This window comes from Phalacrocorax aristotelis, chromosome 5, assembly GCF_949628215.1.
Source record: "Phalacrocorax aristotelis chromosome 5, bGulAri2.1, whole genome shotgun sequence".
Classification (NCBI taxonomy): Eukaryota; Metazoa; Chordata; class Aves; order Suliformes; family Phalacrocoracidae; genus Phalacrocorax; species Phalacrocorax aristotelis.
In genome coordinates this window covers 49,102,030-49,121,676 of record NC_134280.1, presented here as the reverse complement: position 1 = coordinate 49,121,676, position 19,647 = coordinate 49,102,030, and the positions used below count along the sequence as shown (strand labels likewise).

The window sequence follows — 19,647 nt, the reverse complement described above, 5'->3', positions numbered from 1 at the left end:
TACAGTTACAAAGCATCTGAGGAAATTACACTGATAGGTATGTTGTTCCTAGTACCGAGAACTGAGATTAAGCCGGGCTGTTGTGATCTTTGAGAGACGTGTTGTTCAGTTAAAAAGAGATCTATCACAGATTTGTTACTGAAAAAAGCCTTTTTCAGTCCTAATCTGGGGGGTCCCATATATATTGTTAAATATAAACTCTCTTATCTCCAGTGAAAATTAGATACCAAACAGATTGAAACTAACATTTTTTACTTAGATCAAAACAGTTCTAAACCAGATTACTCCTAATGAAATAACTTGAAGGGAAATAATAACACCTCAGTTATAAACAAAGCAGAATCTTTGTATAGTTTATAGTTTTGGACAAGCTTGAATATGTAAATTTCACACATCAAACCTAAAACTTAACATAGAGTAACTATTATACCTTTACCAAACCACTGCATGTCTTGTGAAGTCTTCTACTGTTTTAAACCAATGTTTAAAGATCATTAATTGAAGTGGAAGCTAAGAAGCATAAAGGCATTTTCTTCCTGAGTTGTTCTTGCTCTCAATCAAATCTACACAACATTTAGCATGAACATCCCACAGTATGTATTGTCTTGCAGTAAGAGGAAGCAAAATTTTGTTTTGAATAATACAAAGTAGGATTTAATGTTTTAAATGTTTTTTCAACACTTTGACGCGGTCAGATCCAATGCAATGTCTGAATTGTGACATTACAATTTGAATTTAACTTGCATGCTTGCATGCTTTTACAACTAAATGTAGCACTGTTTTGCTTGGTGTAATTGAGTTATCACTTGCTAAACAGTATACATGTAGGATGTGCATTTTCTATTTCTCAAATACTGGAATGGAATTTTTGAGTTCTACTTCACAATGAAGGCTTGTGGGAGGGGGAGTTCAGTCAGGTGATTCACATACTATGACAGCTCTATTCTTTATTAATGTCCTTGGACTGTTGTTCTCCAGAAATGAATGATTGTGGTGACCTTATTCAAGGGAGATGCAAACTGTGAATGAAGAACGGTGACTACGATGCTGAAAAGCACGGAATATAGAGCTTGGTAGGCTTAGCTGTGAAAAGTGGAGGGGGATTTCACTGGTTCTGAAATATGAGGGGGAAAATGGAAAGGAAGGAGAAAAGTAAGCTAAAGAGGACAGTGTTGGTACAGGAATAAGCTGATAATAAAGTAGTGCTGAATACATTTAGGCTAGCCTACCAAACAGCAGCAATATGTGGAGGAAGGATAAAAATCTAACTGATTTTAAGAGAGTAATCATTTTATTTAAAAAAATCACATATGATTGCCTGCAATAGCAGGCATATTAGTCTCCCTCTGTGTAGCAGTCTCTGTAAGCAGTACTTTAATGTAGAGTACTCTCGCTGGTCGGGTAATGACAGCCCTACTCTGCCTCTCTTGCTTTATATACCTTTTTCTAAGCAGTCTCGGCTTTTCTGTCAAAGGTGATAAGAGCCAATAAGAAAACACCACATTTAGGCAAAGATTTGAAGGCAAAAGCTCTCATAGCCTCCTAAATCGTGGGCTAGAAAATACCAGTATCTTCTTGCAGAATGACTTGCGAGTCATCAGATATTTGTCACACCTCTGAACCAGTGGACAGCCCCCTTTATTAAGTCCTCATGAACAACTTTTAACTACCTGCAGATAGTGCCACTCTGACACTGGGAAAGCATTTTCAGTTTTAAGTCCTCCTTTTCTTTCTGACTATTCTGTGGTTGCTGAATGGTTTTGTATGAGAACGCCATGCAAATGTCAGTTCATCATTTCATTAGGCCCTACAACATTTTGACTAAACTCCAGTATTTACCTCAAGGATTTCCTCTGTGTATTGACTTCCTCAGCTCCGCTAACACTTCACCGTACATTATTTACTTCCTCAGTGATTCTTACCTTCTAAAATAAACAGTACAATATAAACTATTTGAGATTTTTGTTTAAGGCTAGGCTGCAAAGGCAACAAAACTTCCTCAAACTGAAGTCATCCACTACTAATGTCACAGCTTGAATCTTATAGAACGTTCTTGAATATCCATCTTCTCCTTTGATTTCCCTATTATATATGAAATTTATCAGTTTACCTTGATATGTTCTAGCATTACAATCTTTGCTCAAAGTAGACAAGATAACAAGTGACTTGTCATACATCTCATCTTGATGCAGAAGCTTTGTTACACCAGTACCTTTTAAGGGCACGGGCTTCATTTACACGTACACTCTAGCCTGCGCTCTGTGGGGATATATAAAATTAATTGACAAAGCTCTGTGGTTTACGCACACTTCTTGAATGATTTTGTGTTTCCAAACACAAGAGACAATATTTTGTATCTTGAAGGAGAGCCAAATGTTTTATGAAAGGTGGGACTTTATCATAAACAAAGCATTTGAATCCAGTCTTCCAATTTGGAGCATTATTGAAGCTCATTGGAAAGAAGAGTCTGAATTTTGTTCATTTTCTGCACTTACTCCTCCACACTGTCAACGCACGTATATTTATAAACTTTTAGGTCAGGGTCATCAGTTTCTCTGCAATGTTACAGGTGGTGCCCATGGAAGAAGGTGCCCTGAAACCATATTATAATGAAGAGAAGACAATTTACAAGATTAATTTACTTGAACAGGAACCAAAAGATCCCTCTTCAGCAGCAAACATGAACAGCCATTAAACCAGCCTAGAAACAAGGCAGCATCACAAAGAAGCTGAGGTAACTCAGGACAACATCTCTTCTAGGCTGAAAAGGATTCACAAAAAAAATCAATTAGCAGTTCAATTTTTAATTATGTGAAGATTTATACAAAGAAACAACAGAACACTCTGGGGATGTGTAGGCACATATTGCCACAGAAGGGTTTCCTACAGTACAGGCAATGGCCATCAATTCTTTCACAGTCTGTTTCTAGTGCAGCAAAGGCAAAGCTGAGTCCAATAAACCCAAACATGAACTACCTGAACTCGTTTTTTCTTCTCAAACAGGAGGAGCAAATTACTTGCTGCTAAAGATGGTCAGTCTAGTAATTTTGCAAACGGTGCTATGAAGCTGATCAGAAAGGAACGTGTTGTAGCATAATTGCCCCATTTCAAATCATCACTCTGTAATAATAATCTGCAGCATGGCTGTGCTTCATCGAGAGGGAGTGAGTGCTGCATCCAGCATGCACCTCAGTACATGCACATTCCCAAAAGCAGCACCTTCCTTGTCTGCTAATGCTGGAAGGCAGCCTGTTAACCAACTTGAGTCTTTTAGATCCTAATTTCAGGGCAGAGAGACAGCACTTGCTTCATTGGCCACAGCTATTTGCCATTTCCGGTTATGACCCTTGTGATTAAGCCAACCTATGAGCCCTCACATCCTTTTCTGAAATAGAGGCCAGCTTTTGTTCAACAACGTATTAGGAATACACTTTTTGGCATCAGACCAAAGGAATGTTTAAGTGTTAGCTTTTGAAAAGCTGTCTTATTAACTCAATAAAGAAATCTCTTTAAGTTTGTTTTGTTAAAACAGAAAACATGTTACACTAGGCTGCAACTTCTGAGAGCTGTAGGTAGAGTACTTCCCTTCCTCGCTGCTGGAATCCATGCCCTTGAGTATTCATTTGTTTGCAATGGCAGAAAGTTGGTCCCGGATCCTTCCTAGACCTTCTAACATAGTGTCCAGGGTTTCTTTGCTCAGTTCCACAGTCAGCGCAGAAACAACAGGACTGTGTCCACATAAGGCAACATCTTCCTGAATCTGAAAACAGGAATGCAGACGTTAGCTGTATGAATAACTCAGTTGCGTGTTTTTCAACTGCCACTATGGAAGTCAGTGTTTAACATACAGGTTAAGAAAAATGCTTTAAATTTCATATGCAGCTCCATCCTGAAGAACCATGACACATTTTCTAAGCCATGTGCCTCAATAGTGAAGTATGCTGCCATTGACAAAGCGCAAGCAAGCATATACTGCCGTGAGTACAGGGAAATTCTGAAGAGACTTGTGGCAGGAAGCCACATCCATATCAAAAGCACCTTAGCAGATACCGCACAGGATACTTAACCCCATCCCACAAACAGAAATTAGATTTTTCTCCTGCTCTGAAACCAACCCATCCCATCCCATTTCTACTGGTTGGGGAGGATCCAAAACTCTGCAGAATATAAGCAGTAAGTTTAGCTATACTCCCCAAATGATAGATGTGGCCAGTGAAGGAAGTTATTAGTCATCAAAAGTCATTTCCCAACTAATGCAGTCAGCTAGACAGGCTGATGAGTGGCTTAGAATTAAAGGGTGATCACTTCATATTTTATTTTCTTTCTGCAGAGAGCAATGGTGACCAGGAACAAATATGCTCCCTCCTCACATCTGCATGCGAAGAAAACTCTCCTTTGCAAGAAAAGGAGGGCTTTCATCAGAGACATTATTCCCAGGCTCTGTGGTATTTCAAAGACAATCTCTGAGAAAGTGTTAACTGCCCACGAGGCCAAAGGCAAGCACCAGATGCTTATGTGAACTGTTTTGCACTACCACTTGATTATTTTGACTTTTACAGCCACGTTACCTTTAACTGAAGCAGGCAAGTAGGGACGGCCATTCTGCTGATGCTGTCTGAAGATGTCTTGATGTCCACTCTCCAGTCCATGTCGACCAGCCGAGGCAGGGAGACTGAAGGGTTAAAAAAATGGGTCTGTTAGGCCCAGCAGGACATCATGACACCAGACTCTGGAACCTGGGACTACCACCCCACATGTGCTTCTCCACTTCTGGCCCTGGGAAGTGTACAACTTTAGTGCTACTACACAGTTACACATCAGTTTTACTCTACAATAAGCCAGTCTCTGAAGGCCTCCTCATGACACTGGAAGGACAAACAGGGTTCTCCCATCATCACATGCAAGACAAGCAGAGATAAATTCACAAAGCAGTTGGGAGAAGGGGAGCAGTAAGATTTCTTCTTCACCTCTTCATCCCCTGCCTTGCTGCCTGCAACACTCAACTAGTATTTCATCATGAGTTGCTCTGGGACCTATACGCTTATTGCTGTTGTAACCAGTAAGAAAGCACACAGCAATGCTCTTAAAATCCAGCAGTATAAAATGAGTTATTTCAAGCTCCCCAACCTGTGATCCAAAGCATCCTGCAGTGCAGCATATATATCTTGGTAAACTGCAACCTCCATGCATCCTGCCAATTTGCTGAAAATATTGAAGAAATCCTAATTAGACGTAGCCTAACAGAACTGATTCAACAGCCTAGTCTGGTGCAATTCTGACATCAGTAGTTCAGGGCTGGAGACCCCATGAGTCTTCCAAGGAGAGGAGGACAGGTCTGACTTGGCTGCCCTGCCAAGAAATTTGTGCAGCTATCTCTGGCAGAGAGGAGATGGGGATGTTATCTCATGATGGTGTGTACTTAATGGAGCTCGCTGCACTATGAACCCCAAAGAGTCCCTAAGCACCACACAAACTGGCATAAAAGCTGAGATTAAGGTTCTTCTAAAAAGACTCTGGCACCAACAGGTTTGCTGCGAGTGGTCTTTGACAGTTCCTGGGAGCATAATGTTTTTCAACAGCATCTTTCAGCTGCCAGTAATAAATATAAGGAACGTTTGAAGAATATATTCAAGCAAAACTGAAGCAGATATTTAGACGAGCGGCATGCAGATATCTTTCCCCATTGTTTGAACAAAACAAAGTTTCCTATTTTTATTAAACAAAATACATTTTAGCCCAGAAAAAGAAAGAGTATTGACGTTTTCATCTCAGATTTACAAGTGTTTTCTCACACAAACTGCAAACCAGAGGAAAGCATAATTATTTATCCAATCAGGAACAACAGCAAGTGTTAAAAGGAGTAGTTTGAACCCTTGACTGCCCAGTGGTAAAGTGCAATTTTCCACCAGAATCCAGAAATTTGGAAAATGTCTGTACGGTAAATTCCTTGTCTAAAATATATTTAAAGAAATCAAGTTGTAAGGTGCAGTTTTACAGGGCATACTTAAAGTCATTTCCACTTTGGTACTGCCACATTTATAAGACTCAGACCACCACTTGCGCCTTTTTCAACTCCATTTTCTGGTAAGAGCTGAGCTGTACTTACTATGTTCAAAAGTGCACCACCGTTTCCTGGGAAAAACAGTAAGTTCTCACTAGAAGCAAGTCCACACCAAGTACATGGAAACAAAGACAAACCCTTTCAGTTTGAACAGAACATTTGCAGCTAAGAGGCTTAACTGCTGTATCTATGTCAGAATAAATGGCTACAAGGTGCCTGGAGAAACATTGTTCCTGTTTATGACTAGGGATTTTCAAAGATGTCCAAATAAAACATAGGACCAACCCTGTAAAAGACCTGCAGGGAGGTGACCATTTATTCTCAAACTCAATTTAAAATCTCAGCTGTGGTGCTTGGTAGGTTTGAGTGTCCTTGTGAAGCCTCATCAGACCTGGTGGTCACCAGTTATTTGACATCCATTGAAGGGTACCAGAGAAGGATGAAGAGGCAAAGAACTGAATCTCTGTTGAGTGCTAAGGAAAGAGCCTTCTCAATAGGCAATTGCAGCCTGTCTGGATTCTGCCTATCATAAGATGCCTAGTTTCCTCCCCAATGGTTGATCGCTAGCCTTCCTCCTGACTCCAGATGCTCAAGTTGCTTCCTAACAGTGGTTACAGAAATTTCTATTTCTCTCTGGTGAAAGGCTCTCCCTCGTCCTCCTGCTCCCCTGAGCAGAGCTCCAGGGGGCAGTGCAGAGCTGGCTGCCTTGCTCCGGCTTTTGGGACAAATTCCAGTTCACTGTATGGCAGGGCCAGCACTTGGCAGCACTTGCAACAACATGCATCTGTTTAGCCTTGTATGTTAATTTGCAAAGATTGATTGCTGGTGGCTTGGGAGGGGCAGGAAACCATCCACGTTTTTATGTTAACATAGATCAATCAGTTGGAATGTCTGTTCTTTAAATCAATGCCTTGGTCCTTATATAATATATGCCAGACATTTCATTAATATGATACGAAAATAATTCACCATTTCCTAAAAGACAATCTTCTTCCAACAGGATAAAATATTCTTGTAATGAATACAAGGACACAAGCATCAGAGCACAGCTCCTGGGTGGTGCTCCAAGAGCCACGGGCCCAGCCTTGCTTCTGCATTATGAAGACCTAGCTAGCATGTCATGCTGGTGTGTCATGCCTGATCTCATTTCCTCTAATGTATGATAGTGTTATGGATACAGGAAAAAGCGTTATGTTTCTTGGTAACACTAGAACATTGTTTAGTGTAAGCAACTGCTGCATTTAATGTATTAGCATTACGCAACAGTTTCTTCCCTCTCCCTATTTATACTCCATTAGAACTTAGAGGGACAGTGTATTTCCAGGTCTTGCCATACCATTTAACTGTTGGACGTTATCTCCTTTGGAGGCAAAGAAAAGGGTAAAGAGGATCCATGCAGACCTCAAAGTACTCATGTATCAGTTCTCATTTGTGAGCCTCTAAGTGCTAAGTGTAAAGAAAACCTCTTGGAGAGAAAACAAAGTGTTGTACCTGCATGGAACACGTAACTGGGACGTAACTCATTCTACATGATGAATGTTTGTATATTAAAGTTTGCGTTCCTTAATTACAGCGCTGTTTCACAAGGTGAAGAAAAAGCAAAGTTATGAATATATGCAGTGTACTTCCTTATGTGTGGAAAAGAAATAATGCATAGAATTGACTAGACTTGCAACGATGAGGTATTCCCCAGTATAGACATATCCTTTACAGTGCACAGTTATTGAATACAGACATCGCTTAATGATCTGAATGGGGAGATCACACCACTTTACTTTGAAAAGTTTTGCAAATACTTGCCATAGACCGCACTGTGCAAGCAGAAACAGACTGAGCGTTAAATGGAATTGCTTGAGGACTGGAACCAATTTAGCACAGCAGCGCAGATCTGAATACAAGCTTGTTGGCCTCTGCTAAGCTCTGTGATGCCACAATCATACAGCTTCATCTAAGGTAAACGGAGGAATCCCTGTGCTACATTACAAAAACACTTTGCAATGCACTGTTCTAAACTCCAAGCTCCAGTGAGCTCAGGAAACATTAACTGCATCAAGATGTGAACTACCACTTACTCTGATTTGCTTGTGCTTCATTCCTCCAAGCAGGGCTGTAAAAAAGTAGAGAAGAAAATACAATATCAGCAGTGCTTTGGGGAAAAAAAAAAAACCAACACCACCAAAAAAACACAAGGGAAAAAGAAAAAAGGTAGGGAAAGCATTCACAGTGGCTTATCCCTTACAGAAGGGTCAGCAGGGCTGCAGCAGTAAGCAGGGGAGAGAGGCTGCTTATGCTGCTGAGTGCAGAGGAAAGGCTGTCACAGCTGGGCAATGGTACACAAACTGGTCACCAGCTACTGGTTCTTCTATAGGTGTGGCTCACTTTGGCATGTACCTTTCTCCCTGGTTTTATCAAAGCAACAGGCTACTAAGCAGTGAGATGTACAAGCACGTGGAACTGCCATCCCCTGCCACCACCTCGTGCATCCTCTACTGCATACAGTGCCTCTACACCTAAGCCAAGGTGGTAGTTGCCAGGCATCTAGATGCTTCCCAATCGGATTTTGAAGTGCTGAAATCTAGCCCTCTAAGTTTTATCATCATCTGTAGCACTTTTCCACCACACAGGTGAGTTGTTGGGACAAAAGGGACTTTGCGTAATGTGAATAAGGCCAATACCCATTCCAAAAATCTTGGGAGAACGCCCCATGCCTATGGCTGTGTTTTGTTTGCCATTACACTCATGACATATTTCATTCAACTCTGCTCATCCCAGCCTGTGTGATTATGTTGAAGTCATGCACAAAATTCATTGAAACAAGGCTTTGCATGCTGACAGCTATCCACATATCAAACCAGATACATAGCCTTTAACTTCAGGCGAAGAGGAGGGGCAGGCACAGGCACTGATCTCTCCTCTCTGGTGACCAGTGACAGGACCCGAGGGAATGGCAGGAAGATGTGCCAGGGGAGGTTTAGGCTGGATATTAGGAAAAGGTGCTTCACCCAGAGGGTGGTGAAGCACTGGAACAGGCTCCCCAGGGAGGCAGTCAAGGTGCCAAGCCCGATGATATCCAACAAGCACTTGGACAACGCCCTCAGAGACATGGTGTGAATTTGGGGTTGTCCTTGTGTAGGGACAGGAGTTGGACTTGATGATCCTTGTGGTTCCCTTCCAACTCAAGACATTCTATGATTCTAACTTTAAAGCTGAAAGTAAATGGCAGGTGGGCAGCACTCACATATTCTCCAAGATTATCTTAGTCAAAAGGTTTTTCAGATTTTGGTGGAAGTTTTCTGGAAAGAGAGAGAGGATATCTTCTGCCCTTGTCAGGCTGTGGTATACGACGTGCCGGGTGAGGTTGTGCAAAGCAGATACCAGCTGTAGGAAGAGGAGAAAGAACTCTGCTGGGTCGAAAAGCATTATATACAGTATGGGACAGGCCTTCAGCAGCCAGTGGAGACACGGCTTCTGCAGTGAGACCAACACCACCTTGGACATCCAAGTACTGCCATAACAGGTCAGGAGCTGAGGTCCTCACTGTCCCCTAGCACGCCTCCCGCCCTTCCCTTTTGCCTCCCCGTGAGGCCCCTTCGGGGCGTGCCTCCGGGAGCGGATCGCTTTTATTGAGGCCGGGTCCCGTCCTCCCGCAGGCTCCGCGCCGCGCCGGTGGCTCTCCCGTCCGGCCCTACCTGCTCTGCTTCCTCGGGGCTGGCGGCAAGGCCGGGGCAGGCGCGCTGCGCCAGCGGGCCCAGGCCGGCGGGCGAGCTGGAGAAACACTCCTGGCACAGCTGCCGCACGGCGTCCCTCGACGGCGCCTGGCGGGGAGGAAAGCGGGGCGCTCAGCCGCTGCCCGGGAGAGGCAGCCGCCTCCGCCGCGCCGGGCCGGGCCGGGCGCCCCGTCCCCCAGCACCGCTTACCTTCAGCAGGCTCTGCAGGGCGGCGAACTCGCCCTCCTGCACCGCCGCCATCTTGGCGCTGTCAGCTGAGTCGGGCGCCCGGCTTCCCCTGCGGCGCCGCCGCCATCTTGGCGCTGTCAGCTGAGGCGGGCGGGGAAGGGGCGGAGGGCGGCGCGGCCGGGCGCTGCAGTCGCGCCGCGGCGGGGGATTTTCTGGCGTTATTGCCGTGCCAGACCCCGGCGCCACCTTGGGGGCTCGTGCTCCGCGCGAGCGGGGCCTGCGGCTGGAGCCCGTGAGGGCTGTGGCAGTATCCCCATCCTCATTTCTATGTGCATTGTTCTGTAAGCGGAATAACACTCCGTAAGAAATGCAAATATGTAAATACTGTATGCATTAGGCTTCAGAAGCTTGGCAGGGGAAAGGTCCTCCTCTTGCAAAGGAACTGGTTTACTTCTCTCATGCTGGGAGACCTTCAAAGGACAGAGAATCCAAAGGGAGAAGGGAGAGATTTTATTTTCCACCATTTTTCATGAGCAACAGGAAACAAGGCTCTGGGGGAACTATTTTGTGGTATGAGTTTACCATCTGTGGCCTCCTGAAATTAGTATGATTGATCAGTTTGGAGAGCTGCCATGTATTTGTGCTGCTTTATCTGGCACTGTCTTACCAACAAATCTAACCTGGTACAGGCACCACGTTAAATAAAGCTGAGGGTCTGCCATGTGGAGTCATCTTCATGGTAGGCCCTTCCTGGGAGAGCTGGCGTGCTGCTGAGTTTAGGTGGCAGGACTGATCTTGCAGACAGCAATTGTTTATCCAGGTGACTGTACTAGACAACTCAATACTATGATCAGAAAAGGAAAATGAGCTACACAGACAACATTGGGGCCAGTCTTGTTTAATACCTTTACCAATGATAAATGGATGAGGGGACTTAGACCACCCTCAGTAAGTTTGCAGATGACACCAAGTCGGGCGGGAGTGTTGATCTGCTCGAGGGTAGGAAGGCTCTGCAGAGGGATCTGGACAGGCTGGATCAATGGGCCGAGGTCAACTATATAAGGCTTAACAAGGCCAAGTGCTGGGTCCTGCTCTTGGGTCAAACAAACCCATGCAATGCTACAGACTTGGGGAACAGGGCTGGAAAGCTGCCTAGCAGAGAAGGATCTGTGGGTGTCGGTCAATAGCCAGCTGAACATGAGGCACCCGTATGCCCAGGTGGCCAAGGCCAACAGCATCCGGGCTTGTATCAGGAATAGCGTGGCCAGCAGGGGTAGGGAAGTGATCATGTCCCTGTACTCGGCACTGGTGAGGCCACAGCTCCATTACTGTGTTCAGTTTTGGGCCCCTCAGTACAGAAAGGACATTGAGGTGCTGGAGTGTGTCCAGAGAAGGGCAATGAAGCTGGGCAAGGGTCTAAAGCACAAGTCTTATGAGGAGCAGCTGAGGGAGCTGGGGTTGTTTAATCTGGAGAAGAGGAGGCTGAGGGGAGTCCTTATTGCTCTTTACAACTACCTTACAGGAGGTTGTAGTGAGGTGGGGGTTGGTCTTTTCTCCCAAGTGACAAGCAATAAGAGAAGAGGAAACAGCCTCAAGTTGTGCCAGGGGATGTTTAGGTTGGAGATTATGATATTTCTTTCTGAAAGAGTTGTCAAGTATTGGAACAGGCTGCCCAGAGAGGTGGTGGAGTCACCATCCCTGGAGGTGTTCAGAAAACATGTAGGCATGGTACTTAGGGACATGGTTTAGGAGGCATGGTGGTGTTGGGTTGGCGGTTGGGCTTGATGATCTTAGAGGTCTTTTCCAACCTTAATGGATTCTATGATTCTGTGATTGTCTATTCCTTCCTGAGAGGAAGTATCTGAAAGATTCGGTATGGTCTCTTTTCTACTGGTGCCACAGCGATCATTCTCCACCTACACAAATATGGCAGTATCTTTAAACTACCTGCTGGAATAGACCAGAAGGTAAAGGGAAGGAAAGTGGGATCCTAATTTTTGTTTGCAAAATGAAAGGTTTGCAAAGTTAGTGGGGTAAACAATAGCATCCCAGAGGAAAAATATAAAATGGGGAGTAGCGGTTAGAGGTCAGGGTTTAATAGCTATGAGACTGGAATCCTGTGGGCATTCATTAACATCAGCAGTAAGCTTAGAGGTTGTTAAAGGATAAACAGAATAAAGGCAGTATGACAAAACAACACGGTGTTACAATCTGGACAAGTAAGCCTAAAGGAAGCGTAGGGCTTGTTCACAGGATATCACTTAATATTGTAATTGTATCATTGATCTCATAAGCTGCCTGCTTGTCTTATTCCCAAACCAATAAAACTAGCACTTTCTACAGTCAGAGGTAAGTAGAATTTTTCTAAGCAGTAAAACTCCTGAAATGCCATATCCAACTGGGGAAGAGGGTCACTTTTTTCTCAGGGCTTTTCTAAAGCAATGTCTTTACAAGGCATGTGCAAAATCAGATTGATCCATGCCTGGGTTAAGGACTTAATTGTACAGAATAACTTTGTCAGACATGTGGGTGGAGAGATGCAAAGGGCGGGGGAGAGGTAGATAACTGTCATTGCTATCACAGGAGTATGTGGCAAGAGAGAATATTTACCTGAGTCACATACTCAAAACAAAGATGCTGTCTGCCAGTAAGCACAACTGGCATCATACTGAATTTGCTCTCCAGTCCACCTACTATTGTTGCTGTTTCCTCACTCTGGGAGCCTTCTAATTATGAGGAAATAATGACAGCTTTGATTTAATATCAAAATTGAAATGCAGTTTGTAGCTCATGGTCAGATGCCAAGAGAAGTGCTTAGTAAAATGCTTTATCTGAGGGTGAATAGATTCTTTTTCTTTCCTTCTCTTTGGTACTGTCTGTAGCTGTCTTCAAGTCCAGACCTCCAAAATCAGATTATAAGGGGTGAATGGTGAGACTGCATGGTGTGAGGAAGGCTGGCCCTGTGATCAGTGTGGTTATCATGAAGTTTTGAGAAACACCAGTTCAATTATCTGCTGTGCCAGAGGCAATTCTCTCCTGAATGTCTTTTATGAAAAAAAATCACTTAGGAGGAATGAGATGGATTGGATGACTTCCTTAGGTCTTCTCACAGCCCTTTTTTTCTATGGTTTCATGTCTGTATCACCCAATGGGACTCGGCTGTGAGGTCTGAGCCTGCAGATGGACCTGCACAGCACTATGTGCAGGAATTGGCTTGGATCTCAAGAGCTAAACTGCTGTTAGTCCAGTAGTTCAGTCTGAAGACTGAACTCTGCTTCCTAGTTGGGCAAATTTGCCCGCACCCAGGCCTGGGTAAAACAGCTATAGTACTGACTGATTTGGCTCTCTCTCTTGGTTGAGCCAGCCTGGGGTATCCACAAATTGTCCTTCCCGAAGTAGTGCAGGTATGTCTATGTAAAAAGCATGTGGGCAATAGCACGTGCTATTACCCAGTAAGGAGCTGGGTAAGCTCTTCGGACTCTGGGTAAGTTTTCAGACTATGAGGCTCTTAAATACTATTCATAACTTCCTAAATTCAGGATCTCCTGGACATGGGGACGTGTGTGTACGGGTATGTATACTTACCTGCCGTCTGTTGTTCTCATCTGTGGCCTCTACTCCCAGCCATATGAAAAAGCCTCCAGAATTGGTATTTCATGCAGGGAGAGAGGATCAGGGACCCTGGCTGGGAATCACTTGAATGAGAAGAGAGGTGAGGTAAGAAGGGCTGACTTCTGAGGGCTAGGTGGGAGGTTTCTCCTGGGAGTTGGGGACCTCCTGTGGCCTGCAGTAGGAGAACAGATCTTCATTTGCCTTTTCACTTAAAATAGCAAGTAGTCCTAGTTTTCTGTATCTACTGGTACTTGGCAAGGAATAGCCACGTTGAATTCCCATGTTGTCAGGTATATATACAGCTCACTCTGCTGGCCTCTGAGTGATTTAAACTTTTTCCTACTGGAAAATACCAGGAGGTTGCCTGTGTGCCCCTTGCCTTTTTTGACGGAGAGCGACAGCCAACGCTTTATTTTTTAACAAAACAAAAAAAGGGGGAAAAAAAAGGAGAGGGAGGCAAGTGGAAGAACTGTGTCTACTTCATATATGAGGCACTGAAAGAACTGTGTGCATTTCACATACAAAGTATTTATCTTCAACAGAAGTCGGCTATCATGACAGGCTGTGATACCGCAAAGCAAAAATCAAGAGATGAAAAGCTGAATGGAAGAATTTCAGTAAGTCAGTGTAAAATACACTCTGTGTTTTTATACATAGCTATATAACTCCAGTGACAGAAAAACACTTTGCAAAAATGTCATCTTTGTTATACTACATGAACTAAAGTGAAAGCACAAAATAAATGTATCTGAGAGGGACTGTGTTGTGCGGAAAAGTCAGTCTTGCTGTTCCTAATATATTCAAGGTTAAAAAAATAAGCATAAAAAGCAAGTAAATGACTTGACAAAACCCATTCCAGGCAGTCCTTTTTTTTTTCTTTCTTTTTTTTTTCTGTTGAGAAGGAAAGGAATAAATGTAGCTTCGCTACAATTTTTGGCTGGAGAACTGTAACATTTTACACTCCAGGGAAAGAAGCGCACAGTTCTGGCTCACTTTGGTTGTTCGAGAATCCCTGGGAGAGAAATCCTTGGGATTTTAAGGATTTGATGGGAAGAACTATTAAGTTTTTCCCTGAATTGTAGCCTGTATTCACTGGAGCATGTGTTGCAAAGCAGTGGTCTCTTCCTGACGGGCTTTCTGCTGTGAGGCAGGGCTGCACTCTGTTTGTGCAATTACTCTGCTGCAAGGAAAGTGAAGCTGTTCTTTTGCCCCGAAGAAAAGAACTCCATACTAGGTGATCCTGGTTTAGAGATCAAGCAAGATAAAGTATGAGAGACATCTTTTCTTCAGTTACTTTTGCATTATTTGTTTTCTAATGGTGTTTCTGTAGCAACAAAGAGCAAATAATAGGAAAGAAATCTTCACAGAGCAGGCAGGCAAGGCTGGGTTTACTAGTACTAGCTGTGTACTTGGAGTCATATTCTCCAACCAGGACTTTCCTGAAATGTCTCCAGCTTTCTAAAGTCCCATTTATACTGTCTTGTGTTTCAATGGATAAGTCAGTCTTTCCATGCCAGGGCTAGGGCAGAAGTTTCTTCTTGTTGTTGCCAGGAATCATGCTTAGGTATTTTACCAGGAGGGCAAATTTCCCCCTAGATGTCCGGCTGCATCGGCACTAGTAAACTAAACAGTGACAGAGAACATTCCTGAGGCCTTTACTGTTAAATTGACAGTGCTGTTCTTGGCATGGTTTCCACTCATACTGACTTACTCTCCCAAGAAGCTCCAGGGTACGGGTCAGGAGTTGGCATGGACTAGGAAGCAACCCCAACAAGCAGTGTGCATGTGCCCACCCTGGCCAAGAGGCCAAGAGCTGAGCAGCTCTTGCAAACCGTCTGATGTACTGTGTCCAGTTCTGGGCCCCCCAGTTTAAGAAGGACAGGAAACTGCTTGAGCAGGTCCAGCGGAGAGCTACCGAGATGATCAGGGGGCTGGAGCATCTCCCTTATAAGGAAAGGCTGAGAGACCTGGGTTTGTTCAGCCTGGAGAAGAGAAGACTAAAGGGGGATCTCATCAATACTTATAAATATCTGAAGGGCAGGTGTCAGGAGGATGGGGCTGGACTCTTTTCAGTGGTGCCCAGCGACAGGACAAGGGGCACTGGCACAAGTTGGAAGACAGTAGGTTCCACCTCAATATGAGAAAAAAGTTCTTTCCTGTGAGGGTGACAGAGCAGTGGCACAGGCTGCCCAGGGAGGCTGTGGAGTCTCCTTCCATGGAGACATTCAAAACCCACCTGGATGCATTCCTGTGCCCCCTGCTCTAGGTGTCCCTGCTCAAGCAGCATGGCTGGATGAGGTGATCTCCAGAGGTCCCTTCCAACCCCTACCTTTCTATGATTCTGCAATTCTATGCACATTGGTTTCTGGGCTGGAAAACACTTCAGAGCATGTTTAATTTACTAGCGTGAATCTAACTTCCACATTCTTGTCCTCAATCCTTTCACTCCAGTTAAAATGAGCTTTCCAGCAGCCGTGGTCTCTCTGCTCCACCTAACCTACATAGACATCAGTCACTAGAGGTTACCACAGTCCTCCTCAGCTTTTGTGCCTAAGGGCAGAGAGAGACTGCTGTTCATGAGCAAGCATAAAAGCTTAAAATCCAGGATTTTACTCCTCAGGCTACAAAACATGGGTTCTTTTAGGTATGTTGGCAGAACTCTGTAGGGGAGGTGCAGAGTACCCAGGCCAGAGGTGTTTTTCCTGCCCACGGGTTACCTGCCTGCGGGCTGCCTGCATCACTCAGATGGGGGCAGACTCTCATCCATGCTGGAGGTGCTTCCAGTAGAGCTATGATTTTTTTTTCTTCTTATTTCTAGCTAGCATCACTGTGTTGACAAAACTTTGTAGACAATTCTGACGCTTCCCATATCTAGTAAGGGAGCGGCCTTCAATTTTAAATATGATTAAAAACTGCCCAGGAGCATAAGACAATAGCAATTTTCTTGGCACCTTGACTCAAAAAGCGAGAAGCAAGCATGTCCTGATTGGCCTTGAGGTGATGACCAATGTAGAAACTAAGCAGCAAACAAGATGGATTTGCTTTCCATTCAAAGTGTGGGTGAAAAATGCTTGTGAAATGGATGGAGTAAAAAATGAACAATGAGTAAAATGCAGGCTGCTTCAACTGCCAGTTCATCCTTTATTAGGATGCAAAAAGCCTCTGACTTCAATAGGAAATGTAGATTCCTATCAACTTATTAGTCATAAAAGTACTGATGATCTTTGAGAAACCATAATAGTCTTAACCAGGAAGATTGAACTGGCTTGAAATGTGAAACGTTGCCAGCATAAAAATGTTGGCTATATAAGCAGACACAATGCTCTCTAACCAGTTTAGCTTTACTGGCAAAACTCTTGAAGTAGAGCCAGCTGCATAAAAAGAAAAGTGTTTTGCTGGTTAAGATGCTCAGAAACATGAGTGATTAATGGAAGTTGAAAAAATTACTAGATGCTGTGAGAAAGCCTTTGTGCTAATTTAGCTGCTTTAACACAATCTCAAAAGTATAGAGTCTTTTAGACCATAAAGCTCTGTTTCTAAACGGTATCTGTTTCAGATGCTTCTGATGCCTCCTTTGGCGCTTTCGTGCTTATTAAATGCAGGTGCCAGACATGAGGTATCTGTGGTTAGATACCAGCACTGTAAGCCAGGAGTCATGTGGACTTATAACTCAAACATCCCACATGCAAATGTCCTGAAGAAGGGCTGTGGGGACAAATCTTCTCAATATTGTCCAGCTATAACAACTGGACAGAAGGAAAAAGCACTGTGTTGCTGTAGTGTTTTCCAGGTATGAGTGGTTATTTTCAGGGTTGCTAGTGAAGGCAATACAAGTGAAATACCCCAAATGTAAAATAATACATTGGTTCTCATTATTTATGTTATGGGTACAGCCAAGGTTTTCACAGTTCATACCAGAATGGAAAAAATTACTAGTGGGTAGTCTATGTGCTTTGAGACTTGCTTATAAAAGATTACCAGTTAGAAGTTAGGAACTTCGTGTTCTCTCTCTTTTTGTTTCTTATTAGGTAAGGTAAGAAAAATGCATACAAAACTTATAAGATAGCATTGCACAACCAGCAGCAGAAATCCTTGTGCCAGAAGTTCTCCTGCTGTATGCTGAAAGAGCTCATCCATTACAATGTTTGGTGTTAAACCACTGGGGGGACAGAGATGGAAAATGTCTGGCAATTCTGGAAACAAACAAACAAACAAAAAGGCAAGGAAACGCCTCTATGTTTTTCATTTTTCCTTTTGGTTTTTTTTTTTCATACCAGAAAACTTCTGGAAATTCTGTCAAAAATCAAAGTTTTTGTTTTAAATATATACATACAGGAACAAAACTATTTACTACTTTAGGAATGAGATATGTATAGTTACCAACACAGCTTGCACGCAGAGATTTCTGCTGAGAATATTTACGGCATAGCACAGTACCAATTCTTCACTTCTAAGTAGCTATTCACATACCTATTTACTAGAGGTGGAATCCTACTACCATGGGGCTATTTATTGTCTCTTTTTCCTGTTGATACCTCTAAAATGGAGGGATATCTTTCACAATGCAAAACATTAATATTGTGGACTTGTAAATAGAATGGGAAGTCATAGCCGTAGGGCCGAGAAATAATATATAAATTAAAACTGATATTATAATGCAGATAGAGAAGGAACTCATTTTTAGAGAGCTTGGAGAATAACCATGACATTCCTATGTGTTTTCATTGCACTGTGATTGAATACACTATAGCATTATGGTATATTTAATTTAGACTGGAAATAAATCTGGCATCCACTATGTGAGAACTGTAATTGCCCAGTACCAGCAATTTTACAATGTGCTGTCTTTATTTGGAATAGCTACTAGGAAGAATTCTAAATGCCTGTAGTGTAACAATAATAATGTAATTTTAAAATTCACTCTAAAATTTCTCCACATTGTGAGTGAAAACATTTAATATCAAAGCAGATTTTTTTCCGTTTTCAAAAAAAGAAATAGTAATTTGTCCTTGTCTTGCATTTAAAAAAATAATAAACAGGAAGCTTTGCTTGTACCTCTTTCCTTTACTTCCATATGTTCATGCCACAAGGTGAGAAGCTGATACAATTTCAACAGTATCCTAAGGCTCATAAGAAAAAGCAAATTCCTAGCAATAAATTTGCTGATAGTTTTCCAAATTAGAAGATGCAGAACTTAGCTCCTAAATTAATGCAGCAGAGATACGACATCAAGTATACGTTGATCGAGCTGGATGTAGACTGTGTAGTGACCAAAAGCTCTCTGCCCCAGCCAGGCTGTGGGTAAGACCTGTGGAGTTTCAGGGTACGAGATTCCCAAATGGTCACCAATCTGCCTGCCAGCACTTACCGACGCCACAGGAGAGTCAGCAGGAGAAAAGCCTGCTTGTGCAGCATCCACTGTGGTGCAGGCTGATGCATTAGCTTCAAAGCATCTTTTTCTTCAGCCAGTTAGTCAGGAGACATGACACTGGCATGTTAAAGCATCAGGCATACCTTCCCTTCTAGCAATCCTGCTGCGGAGACAGCTGTATCCTGTAGAGGGAGGGAGAATTGGAGTTATAATTTGTCTGGACGCTAAAGCAAGGTTTGTTACAGCTTGCCCATCAAAGCCCTTAGATTTCTCCTAGATAAAAGATGGGCAAGGTTACTTACATCTACTTCTGTGAAGAAGTTTGAGATGTACAGACAGAAAGCATTAGACAAGCACTGTGTTTGTCTTTTTGAAATAAAGCACCAAACAGTTAAAAACTATTGAAAAGCTATACAAATGTGACTACTTGACAGCAATCTTTGAATGTGCATTGATTTAGACACCTTTGCAGGCATGAAAACAAGCCTCTTGCTTTTAGCATTTTGACACATACTTCTTTTCACAGCAGTTCAGACCAATTGATTGGTCTGCACGGCTAGGGCAAGTTTGTGTATCAATCACGGGACATGACAGGTAATCCTTGGCTTAAGGACTTGTCTGTGTTAGACTCTTTTAGGCTTAAAATTTCCACCATTTATTTCTCTTGGTGAAACCCATTAATTTTGTGAGAATGAGAGTAGGGTAAG

At 43.3% G+C, this 19,647-nt stretch overlaps 1 protein-coding gene and 1 long non-coding RNA gene across 2 annotated transcripts in view; one reads left to right on the top strand and one right to left on the bottom strand.

Annotated features, from left to right (window-relative positions):
* Positions 1-2,788: 2,788 nt before the first annotated feature.
* On the bottom strand, positions 2,789-10,108 carry COMMD9 (COMM domain containing 9). Its single transcript, XM_075094340.1, has 6 exons — positions 9,979-10,108; positions 9,751-9,876; positions 9,300-9,439; positions 8,134-8,168; positions 4,569-4,672; positions 2,789-3,760 (listed from the first exon to the last, which is right to left on the bottom strand). The coding sequence occupies exons 1-6, from the start codon at positions 10,027-10,029 to the stop codon at positions 3,620-3,622; spliced, it is 597 nt and encodes a 198-aa protein (XP_074950441.1). The 5' UTR covers positions 10,030-10,108; the 3' UTR covers positions 2,789-3,619.
* Positions 9,436-19,647, top strand: part of LOC142057742 (uncharacterized) — a 26,767-nt gene continuing 16,555 nt past the window's right edge. The window contains exon 1 of the long non-coding RNA XR_012660731.1: positions 9,436-9,578. This is a non-coding gene — a long non-coding RNA (uncharacterized LOC142057742). The remainder of the gene's footprint in view (positions 9,579-19,647) is intronic.